Source organism: Seriola dumerili, unplaced genomic scaffold (genome assembly GCF_002260705.1).
Source record: "Seriola dumerili isolate Sdu_G_001 unplaced genomic scaffold, Sdu_1.0 BDQW01000068.1, whole genome shotgun sequence".
In the NCBI taxonomy this organism is placed as follows: domain Eukaryota; kingdom Metazoa; phylum Chordata; class Actinopteri; order Carangiformes; family Carangidae; genus Seriola; species Seriola dumerili.
This window is the reverse complement of record NW_019174323.1, coordinates 12,972,726-12,984,544: the sequence shown is the minus strand read 5'-3', so window position 1 is coordinate 12,984,544 and position 11,819 is coordinate 12,972,726. Positions and strand designations below refer to the sequence as shown.

Sequence of the window (11,819 nt, the reverse complement as noted above, 5' to 3'; positions counted from 1 at the left end):
ACCGTTTTGTGCTGTAAAAGACAAACACATATACACACACACTCATATTCTCACACACACTGACAGATGGATTCTCACACCATCTGCTGCTCAGCAGCACTGAGAAAACTTCAGTCTGAGTTCAAAGAAAAGTTGAAAAGTTGCTGCTTAAAGGGTAAAACCCAGTAACGTGTTAGTGATTGTGGCTGAAAACAGAAACATTAGAGCCACATCCCAACATCAGTTTTGTAGCTTTAAGCAGATCAGAGTATCTAATGGCTGTGATTACTGGAGCCAAAGTCAGAATACGAGAGAAAGAGTTTTGTTTGTAAATGATGATAGAGGAAAATGATAGACAACAATAGTATTCTTTTTATATATTTGCCATATTCCCCCAAAGGATGCCCCGGTAAGCTTTGTATGTATGTACTTTGCGAGCACTAAATATATCTTACATGTTAAACGGGATTCACTATTAGTAGAACCATTTGTTTTGTACTAAGTGCTGATCGCAATCATTCATTTCAAAACTGTCAGGGTATTTAAAACTGTTGAAGTTGTGAATAATGAGGATATACAGACATTGAGAAAATATTGTTGGGAAATGACCTTTTATTATTTTCCTGATTATTCTTTAGAAAGGAGAGGAAATTTTGAAGAGAAATTGAAAAGAGTTTGCATGTTATTTCAAACTGCAAATCTCTCCGAGACTTTATTGGTGTTTATGGCCATAGCACAGGTCAAGGGATGGATCCATCCTCTTTGATGCCATAATGTGGACCGCTCTCTCTCTCACACAGCAGGTGCAGTGATCAAAAAGGGCTTTTTACTGCTTCTCTGTCTGCCTGACTTCCTCAACCTTCAGCCTCTGTGAGTCTGTGTGTCTGATTTTGTGCGTGCGTGTTCGTCAGCCTGCGTTGGTGGCTAAATGCTTTCCCTGACCTACACCTTTCTCTTTCTAATGCCTTTTCCAAAACATTTATAACAGTCAGAAAACTTTTCTTTTTTTTTCTTCTTCTTTTTTTTCACCGGTTGACAATCCCAATGTTTTCCTGTTCCACACATAAACCCTCAAAAAGAAATACTCTGACCCACTTTTCAAAAAGGTTTTTTCAGAATGAAAACTAATCGTAAATACTGTATATGTTACATAGAGGTGAACATGAATGCCCTGGATTTTTTTTAACATGCCAGTTTAGCCATTCCCTGCAGTGAATTCAACTGTTAGGCAAAAACACATCATTTATAGATCTATATGTAATGATGATGATGACAATGATAACATAAAAATATAGTATAATAAAGATAATATTATTAAGTATGTAAACATTTTTAAGAATCTCCGTCTTCCAAATAGTGTGGACAAATTCTTTGAAGCTTTGTTTGGTTTGTGTTTCATTTGGGGTTTTCTGTAAATGCTTTCTATACTGCTCGCCCTGTGGTGACCTCAGTGAAGCTGACACGTTAGTTAATGTATATTTCTCTCTGTGAGTTTAAAATTATGACTCTGTATTCTCATGCTGAGTTGCCTAAATGCTATTTCATGATGGATACTATTCCTGAGAAGCGAAAGGACTGAGCAGTAGTGTAGAAAGCATTACATACTATGATTTAAAAGAGTATTTTAGGTCTAGTGAAATGCATAATGAATATGACTACATACAGTATGAGCATAAGTATGCAGAGATAAAAGGTATATATATACATATATATATATAGTTATATATATATATAAAGTTTTGTTTTAAATAAAAAAAAGTATATACTGATAAACAATATGATAGAGGTACAACTAAGGTGTTGAAATAAATGCTAAAATAAACTATGGCCCTGCCGTGATTCTCATTTCTCCATGGATTCCCTCTTTTGACAGATTCACATAATGATCCAATTTAAAGTGCTGTGTTTGAATTGAGTCATTTGGCAGCAGCTCATATCAGCCCTGCGGTGGTTCAACACAACATTGTTTTCAGGTCCAGGATTATTTTCCCATCAGGCTTGGTGAGCTAAAGGCACAAAAGAGTGGAGCTCATGGGGAGGGAGAAGATGAGATGGCTTAATTCGAAGCAAGCAGTGGCTGCATTCATGCAGCAAAACGAGAGACGCCTGCGAGGCATGGAGAACAATGAAAAACGACTTGGAAGAAGATGAATGGGAGATTGTTTGCTAGCATGGTGTCCAGTTTAAAGTTCGTGGCTGAAAACTGTAAATACTGTTATTTTGTTTAAGGTTGTGCCAGTGGTCCAGGTTTCCCCTTCTTTGTATTTCTCCAGTTGGGGTCTGCTCGTAGTTAGTGAAATTACAGATATTAGGGCTTGTTTTTCTCCTCTCACAGTATGACAGCGTGACAGAAACTTCCACAGAGAAAAACACTTCTCACCACACATGAAGCTTTAATTAGGTTTTCTCAAAATGTCTTTATTTAACAGTTACTTCATGTGATCTGACTCATACAATCTCCAGTCACCCTATGCTGCCATTACCTTTCATGGAGACTGTTTCTTTAGTAGAAACTACAGATGCGTGACAAAATGAAGGAGAAACCATCAGATGTCTTTGCCAGGTGTTGAGCTCCCACGTGCCACCAGAACATCATCAGTGCTCCTTGGATTAGACTCTGCAAGTCTCTGGACCTCTACTGGAGGTATGAACACCATTCCTTCTAGAGGTACACTCTCATTTAGTGTTTAACTGACAGTGGTGGAGAGCGCTGTATAAACACATTGCTCCAACGGGTGTTCATTTAGGGTGAGATCTGCTGCATTTGCATTTGTTCAGGTGAACTGACAGTTTCATGTCACCTGGCATCTACTGGAAGAAATGTACAGTAAATCTCCTCCAGGACTTATTGTAACCCTCAAAAACATGTCACCGTGTTTTCATTTAGTTTAGTCTAATTAACATTGTGAACAGGGACGTGTTAAATTACAACAAATTGTCAAGGATGAAACACTGAAGATAGTTACAGTTCATTGTGGTGTTTCATAAAAAGACAATAGATACAGGAGTCTTAGTGACATCGTCAATAAATATCACATAAATAACTTTAACCTTTTTTTTTGATTTGTGGTTGTCTCCCATCTTTTTAAGGCATGAAGACAACTTACTTGAGTTTCTGGCATCATAGAATCCAAAAGAACAAAGCTGATATTAAACCACAGCAACTACAAGTGAGAAACAATATCTTTTGTCTGGTGTGTTGTGTGCAAGATGTCTTTGAGCTACTCGGCGTCTGGATAATGGATTTTTGAAGAGTATTCCTTTTATGCAGCATTCATCGTGAAAAGACTGAGAAATCTCAACCAGATGCAGACAGCAGCGAACAAACTGTAACTCTGGATGACACAGGTGTTCTCTTTTAACTCCTGGCAAATGTCCAGAAGAGCACAGACCAGAATAAGTAAACAGTGGTGTGTGTGAACATGCTATATATTGTTCTCCCTTTGACGGGCTCTGTTTTCTAGGCCTGACCAGAGAGAGAATGTCGGGTCACAAAGGAGCACGGGGCTAATGTGGCAGTTCACAGGGATACCCCCACCCCCCCAAGCCCCCACCCTCTTCTGCTGTCACACGCACTCACTAATAAGCTCACATGACTGTGTGCCACACTGACACGAATCTGCGACCAGCAAACGGCCAAAATGAAGGTTCAGCATCTCATTAGCACCATATTGAGAGAGACAGAGGGAGGGGACGGGCAGGGAGAGGGAGAAGGAGGGGGGGGGGATTCCTCCAGCTGTTTTTCTAATAGAGTGGAGAGAAAGTGAGAGGGTGATAGTCAAAGAAGGGCCGGAGACCTAAACAGCCTGATAGGAGGAAGACAGAGAGTTAAAGAAGCAAAGGATGGGGTTAAAGTAAGGGAGCAGAAGAGAAAGAGGAAGAGGAGTTCATCCTGGAATGACTGTGAACTAGAATATCACAGCTGACGGGGGAGTAGAGCAAGAGAGGTAAGTTTCTTCCTCCTTCTTTGTTTGCCCTGAAGCCAATTAGCGGCGGAGTGATTACCATGCAAATGCTCTGATTTGTTTAATTTTTTTTTTCTCTTTCTCCTTGCTTGCATTGTCACGGTGTCTCACGCCCACTCTCAGATCAACACTGTGTGTGTGTGTGTATGTGTGTGTGTGTGTGTTTGTGTGTGTAACTTTAAGTGCCAAGGGAAAACTGGGTCAGCAAGACAGGAGAGAGGGAGAGAAGCATGTGTTAGAGGAGGGGAGGCACACTGGGACAGGAGGAGACGGGCAGAAAAATGAAAAGAAATCCTCAGTAGCCCTTGAACTACAGTAACAAGTGGTCACTTGAGTAATCACTGGTGATTCAGAGAGAAATGTAAGTGCTGGTTGCTCACAGGCATGACTGCTCTGCTGCTGCTTTTTGCTTCTTTTTGGCTTGTGGATGGTGTTTTTTTTTTTTTTTTTTGCATTAAAATACTTTGGTATGAATGCGTCTGTGTGATAAAATGAGAGTGAGCTGTGGAGTCCCGTCTCAAACCTCTTCCATTTCTCTGCATGAGCAACAGCAGAACCAGGGTAAAGTTAAAAAGCGACTCTTAAGTGAAGCCTTCGGGGACTTTCTGCCATGTTTCCACTTGCAGAGTTCATAGCGAGTGAGAAAAATGGTGAAAAGACACGATAATATACGTATGAAGACCATCTAGCTGAGAGAAAGAAGGTCTTAGATGAGCCTGACTCTCTGTCATGCTCAGTCTTGTGATGAGGTGTGGTTAGTCACTTTCATATTACTCAGCCTGCAATGTGTCAGCCCAGACAGAAATAGGCCCAAATGTGACAGCGTCCTTTGCTTGTTTGTGCATGCATCTCCCTGCTTTTGTTCAGTCTGCGTCTTGTCTCCAGTATATCTGCCACATGTACTTTGCTTTTACATGCTGTGCAAAAGTGTCTGCTGTGTGAACGGTTTATTCCTTTTAAAATCCTACGTTCCTGTTTGGTTGCCAGATTAGAAAAATCTGTTGCACCCTTGTGGTCATGATCTCTGAATTGAATCAAGTCAGAGTGGGAGACAGTAGGCCTTGTATTAGTCAGAGCAAAGGGAAAGATGACCTTTCTACGCTGTTTATTTTGGGAAGGCAACAGGAAGAATGCCGGAGCAGCTGTTCTATTCCTGCTGGCAGATCCCACCCCTGTGAATTCCAGTCTGCCACTGCAACGACACTCCCCTTACTCACGCAGGGGGGTTGGATGTATCCAAGCCCTGTACAGTGTAAATAATACCTCATCAAGATCATCTAAGTTGTTATGGCAATAAGCTCAGCAACACACACACACACACACACACACACACTGCAAAGCTTCAGCCGCCAATTATTTCCTAACAGACATGCCTGCCATACAGAGGCAATACCTCTGTTTATGAGGAAGTCCGTCTGCTGTATCTGCACATTACACCGCGTAGACGTCCAACCTGTTGCACGATAATCAGTGTCACCTGCCTGCCAATAAAAACAGTCTTCCCATGCTTGTTATGCATCTTAACCAGCCTGGCAACTCTCTTGAATCACACAAGCTGCTATCTTTTGTTTTCAGAGACAGACACGTTCCCAATAATGGCGAGTCTCCCCAAAGAGCCACCCGAGGATGCAAAGAAACAGAGCTTCTGGATGGTGAGGATTATATCTATGATCAAATCTAACAAAACTACCACCCTAGGAATAGCTTGTCGATCCAAAACAATACTTGTGTGTTTGTGAATGGCTTGTTATTTTTACATTTCCTCACTATCGGTCTTCCTCTCTGCCTGTCTTCCCAGCCGGGCAATTATGTGCGTACAGTGCACCGAACTGAGCAGTCCTTCCAGGCCTGCAACGACATTGTGGCCTGTTTCATGGAGAGAGCAAAGGTAGAAAAACAGTACGCCCAGCAGCTCAGCCAGTGGAGCAGCAAGTGGAAGTCCATAGTGGATTCTCGTAAGTATGAGAAGCTGCATGATAGCCGTACAGCCGTGGTGGCCTAAAAGCAGAGAGCATGCATTCCCAGGCTTTTTTGATCATGTCAGCTCTCCTCTCCTCGAATCGTATTAAACAAGAGCATCTGTGTTTGTTTGAAAATTTCCAGTGAACGAATGAAGGTCATTGTTTCTTTATTGTTTCCATGACTCACTTCTGTGCCCTATGTTATTTCATTGCTCCGTCTGTCTTTTTCCTGCGTCCCCAGGGCCACTTTATGGCTCCCTCATGAGGGCGTGGCAGTGTTTCTTCACTTCCACCGAGCGTTTGTCCGAACTCCACTCCTCCATCTCCCAGTCTCTCATCACTGAGGAAGGGCACCGGGTGAAGACCTGGCAGAAGGAGACCTTTCCAAAGAAAATCTTTTGTGGGTTCAGGGAGAGCCACGACAACAACACAAGTTTTTCACAAGCCCAGAAACCTTGGTCCAAAAAGCTGATAAAGGTCCAGAACACATACATCATTTACATTTATCTGTGACACAAAGGCTCTATTTTAACAGTCTAAAGCACATGATGTAAAGCGCATGGCACAAATGCATTGAGGGCATGTCCATATCCACTTTAGCTATTTTAATGGCAAAAGAAACTCTCAACCATGCACCAGGTGCATGATTCAAAAGGGTTGTACTCACTTAATTAATCAGGGGAATGTTTTGGGGCGTAACATCAAACACATCTCCCATTCTCACTAGCCGGGTCTCCATTTTTTAGTTGACAAAACACAATTGTGAATGGTCTGTGTTTCCACTGAGTTTTGTTACGTGAATGAGGCTGAGTTTTCTCCTCTCGCGATATCATTCCAATTAAATGTGACAATGGATTTCCAGCAGTCTGCCTCTCAGTTGGAACTGGCTCCCTGGGGCCTGATATTCCAGGCACCGCAACTTAAAAGTGAAAAAAGTGTTTCCATTTCACTTTTGCAAAATATTGCTTTGTCAAATAGTCTAGAAAACCACCTCATGTGAGCGTATACATTTTTTTTTGCAACATTTCAGAGATTTTTTGAAATTCACGTGCTTCCATTACTTGTCGCATTTTCAAATTGTGCATTAAGCAGGTTAATGGAAAAGCACCATCTGACTTATCCAAACATCTGAACATCTGCTTGTGCATAAGAGTGCAGGCAGAGTGAACAGTATGTGAACGTCGTGCACCCGCCTTTGTAGGCGCAAATTACTCTCTTGGTAATGCACCCTTAAAATAATCATGAAAACCTCCACCATTCACTTCAGACCAGGTTATTGTTGTTTAATCACGCAATCACTTTCCACTGCCTCAAAATAGCAATGCACCAACAATGCGCCTGACCACACCTCATTTTAAGACCAACAAGCCCAACAAGGAGCAAGTGTATTTGTTATCCACTGCTTTGCACCACTTTGCATTGCCCAAAATCTTCACTCACTGTCAGCTTCCTAGCTTTTTTCTGCAGCTTTCAACTGCATCTCCTGCTCTTTATTAGCAAATAGAATTTGCCAGACTGCTATTTCAAAGTAATTAGCTTTCTAGCTCAAAATTATGAGAAATAACGCTTTGCTTTCTTGCCAAGAGTTAAAAGAGAAAACTGATACTAGCACCAAGTCTGTACAGCAGTAAGTGAAGCTACAGACAGCAGGAGATTAGTTTACTGACAACAGGGAAACAGCTAGCCCAGCTCTGTGTAAACATCATGATAGGATTAGGCAACCAGCACCTCTTAAACTCAGTTAACATATTAATCTGTTCAAAATTCTAAGTGTGAAAATGATGCATTGTGGCTTTGCAAGGAATTATGTGCAAAACTATTTCCTAGAGTCAAGAAAGAGATTCCTTACAAAAGCTATGCTAACATGTTGGCTGTAGCATCATTTTTCATGAGAGTGGTAACAATGGTAACAATAGGTGTGTTTTCCAAAATGTCAATCCCTGAAGTTGTGCATATATTTTTCTCTATTTAATGTACATGTAACTTGAATAAATATAGTATGTGTTAGACACAAAACATACAAATGCTTCCTTTATGCTAAGCTAAGCCAAATGGCTGCTAGCTGAAGCTTCATATTTTACTGTACAGACATGAGAGTGGTTTCAATCTTCTCATCTAACTCTTGACAAGAAAGGCGGCATACTTCCCAAAATGTCAGACTTTTATACTATTATATATTATTAACATGTGTACATGTATATTCAACAGCTGGAGAAGGCTCGAGTTGCATACCACAAGTCGTGCCAGAGGGAGCAAACAGCCCTTGACAAAGAGAAACAAGCAAATGAAAACTCTGAGATGAGTCCAGAGAAAAAGCAGAAGATCACCGAGGCCAGAGAGAAGACCACAGAGGAGAAAGAAAAGGTGAGGAGAGATGTTTACACACTGCACCAGCTCCCTCCAAGACAGTCATGCATGTCGAATAAGGGATTAATTCACAACACAATTCAAATTCACAACTCCTGATTCACGACGTGACACACAGTTAAATATGTTGCATTCCGGGAAAGCTTTGCCAGCCTGCTGCAAGTATTCTCCTTGTATGGAGATTTGTTATTGCTACTCTGCTCCGTGTTTATGGAGCCCAGCATGGCAACAGTGGAGAGCACCCGATGATTTATATATTTTAGATCCCCCCCTCCATTAAAGAAACAGTAGATGTTCCTCCTGAGGGAGCGTATGGCATCCTCGCATCATAAAACTGTTCTTCCGAGCTGCCTGCAGACTAGAGATCGCTATGAGAAACTGCTGGAGGATGTGACGTCCTACACACCTCACTACATGGAGGAGATGGAGGCCATTTTTGAACAGTCGCAGGAGGAGGAGAGGAAAAGGATCAGCTTTCTGAAACAGGCTTTCCTCTCCATCCACAGACATCTGGACATCACCAACAATGAGAGGTGAGCAGCCATCAGAGGACTGAGGTGTTTGCACAGATTGTATGTGGATGGATTGGTTCATGACAGACATAGCTCTGTGTCCCTGTGTCAGTGTGAAGGCTGTGTACAGTGAACTCCATCAAACTCTGATGGCCATCAATGATCAGGATGATCTCAAATGGTGGAAGAACAACCACGGTCCTGGCATGCCCACCGACTGGCCAAAGGTTGAGGTATGTTACAGAGTTTTACTCCGAAACTGTGTGTGTGTGTGTGTGTGTGTGTGTGTAGACTTGCACGCTCTGCATTTATCACAGCTGTATTGGTAGTGTTGACAAAGTGATGGTTTAGTTAAAACCCAAACTTTTCTGTTTTTTCAGGAATGGGTTCCACCAGTAAAAAAGCTAAATCGAAAGAAAAGAGACCAGAAAAGAAAAGAGAGCCGACCGTAAGTATCCAACAAAGTGCTTTTCACATATGGTTATCGCTTTCTTTTAAAACCCAGAGATGACCACAGATTTATGTTTTTTCACCACTGAAATGTCTGTGTCTTCTCCTGTTAGTGTGATGATTGGGGGTGTGAAGGTGCGAGCTCTGTACGACTATGTGGGAGAGGAGGGTGACGAGCTGTCCTTTAAAGCAGGTGACACATGACGTGTGGTTTTCACAACACTCAAATACATTGTGTTAGACAGCCATTTTACTCTCAGTGTTAAAGCTGCATTTGGGATATTTTTTTTTATACAAAATTACAACCCTTGTATGAATATGACTATGAAGACAAAAATGCATCCAATCCCTCCAAAAAAAGGCAGGTAAATATACTGCAAGTGTGCCGTGTGGAGTTTACTGATTGTATGATTTCTGGGATGTGAGATGACATGAAGTGTCCTAGTGGAGCTATAAAGGATGAAACCAATTGTTGAGGGGATGCTTTATAAGTAAATAGATTTTTTACTTAAACAGTTGACATTTTTATCTTACAGTCTGTATATTAATCACATAGAGCAGAACTACTAACTTCAGCATGAGTCAGACACAGATGGCACAAACCTACAGCACTAAACATAAGCAATGTGGTTATGATATCATTTGCATCCTGCAAAGAAAAAAGCTATTATCCTGTTGCCTTAGGAGAGATATTTTTCAAACTGAAGTGCATTTATCTTTCATTGTGTTTGATAAAGAGTTAAAATCCAAAGAGAGTTGGGTTTACCTCTCACTGCCATTGTAAAACCCACATTTGGACAATTAGATGATGCTGAGGTGAGCTAAGCCCATAGCAACCACCACAGTCAATCAGGCAAAATAATTTCCAAAATACTCTCCAAGCTGCTCAGTATCTAGATCCGAACTCATGCTGTACAAAAATGACATAATTGAAAGACTGCACAAATTCAAAGGTTTTTTTTAGACCCACCATCTAGTGGCCTTAAGAGGAAGTACATCTTAAGGCACTCTTTCATTAATAATAACAGGCTTGGATCTGCACAGTTATACTATCTACTCGACTCACAGAGGTTATCTCTGTAAACTACTGATTATTGAAACATGATTGATTGTTTTAAATTTTATTCCTTTTGATCTCAGGTGAAATGTTCCTGAAGGTGGAAGAGGAGGATGACCAGGGCTGGTGTAGAGGAGTATTGAGCGGAGGGAAGGAGGGCTTCTACCCGGCCAATTATGTTGAAGTTGTCGAGTGACATCACGCTGTCCAATATTTTATGTTGTGAACTTATCTCTCATGAAGAGTTTGTTTTTAAATCTTCTAAAATTAACAATTATTATCATTTAACATCTAAGATGTTTCTGATTCTGAGTTAATGTCAGATATAATCTGTTCCCAGCTATTTTGAAATGTAAAGCTTTAAGGCCTTAATATTCTAACCTACTTGGTTTGAGTATGAATTAACTTATCACACTAGAATGTACTGTTTGTGGAAGAGTTATATGTGTATATGTGTGAGTGTGTATGTGTGTTTGCATGCATGTGTGCACGATCAGATGAAACAAAAGAAAACGAGAGAATATTTATTTACCGCCATCTTGTCTGAGTCATTAGGTTACTGTAATAAAAATAGCTGATAATGAAAGGTTTACCCAGCCACAGGTTTACCATGATGTGTGCCCACAAGGTTAATGTTTACTTGATGCGTATTATGCAGAAGCACACAGAAGTTACTTTGACTGAGGGGAATGGATTTTCACAATAAAACTATATTTGTTTTGCTTCTAATCCATCTTGTTGACACTATTGTTTCTACCATGCTAGTCGTGTGGGTCTATGGATGGCAGAAGTTGGTTGGTCACGCTGGTTCAGGCTGAAATATCGAAACAACTATGAGATGGATCGTCATGAAATCTGTTGCAGACATTTGTTGTCCCAAGACAATGACTCTGACTTTCACAGTCCTCCGACTTTTCCTCTAGTACCACCATGAGGTTGACATTTCTGGTTTTCCGTTCAATGTATCCATAACTATTGGATGCGTTGTTCTGAAATTTGGTACATTTGTACATTTATTGTAAAACTAATGACATTATGGTAAAGAGTGAAACAATATTTGCACACTGGAGTACAGCTCCCAATATTTAATTGACTACAACAAACACAACGTTTCAACCCCCACAGGGTGTTGGGGTTGGGGTGGAGGTGCACACAACTATTTCTGCAAAACTAATGACATTCCCATCAGCCCCAGCTGTACTTCCTGTTTTATGCTTTTAGCACATTTGCATACTAACAGACTACTAAACAGAAGATAAACATGGTAAATATTACACCTGCTTAACATCACAATGTATGTTTTGTCACCAAGTGCATGTTAGCATGCTGACATTAGCATTCACCTCAAAGCACAACTGCGCCTTACAAAGGTTTTATATTAAGACAAAGAACACAAAAGACCTAAAATTAAAAGCAAAAACATACATGTGTAGATATGCTTCATCATTTTAAAAGTATTTTTTACATAATTAACATCCATTTAATGCTTTTTATGTAGTATAGAGATACTGTATTGATATTGATAGAT

At 40.7% G+C, this 11,819-nt stretch overlaps 1 protein-coding gene across 1 annotated transcript; it reads left to right on the top strand.

Moving 5' to 3' along the window:
• The first annotated feature begins 3,703 nt into the window (after positions 1–3,703).
• Positions 3,704–11,020, top strand: LOC111220301 (protein kinase C and casein kinase II substrate protein 3-like). The gene is made up of 10 exons (XM_022743352.1): positions 3,704–3,926; positions 5,520–5,596; positions 5,743–5,899; positions 6,147–6,382; positions 8,114–8,269; positions 8,630–8,805; positions 8,897–9,017; positions 9,165–9,232; positions 9,348–9,427; positions 10,375–11,020. The coding sequence occupies exons 2-10, from the start codon at positions 5,540–5,542 to the stop codon at positions 10,485–10,487; spliced, it is 1,164 nt and encodes a 387-aa protein (XP_022599073.1). The 5' UTR covers positions 3,704–3,926; positions 5,520–5,539; the 3' UTR covers positions 10,488–11,020.
• Positions 11,021–11,819: the final 799 nt, after the last annotated feature.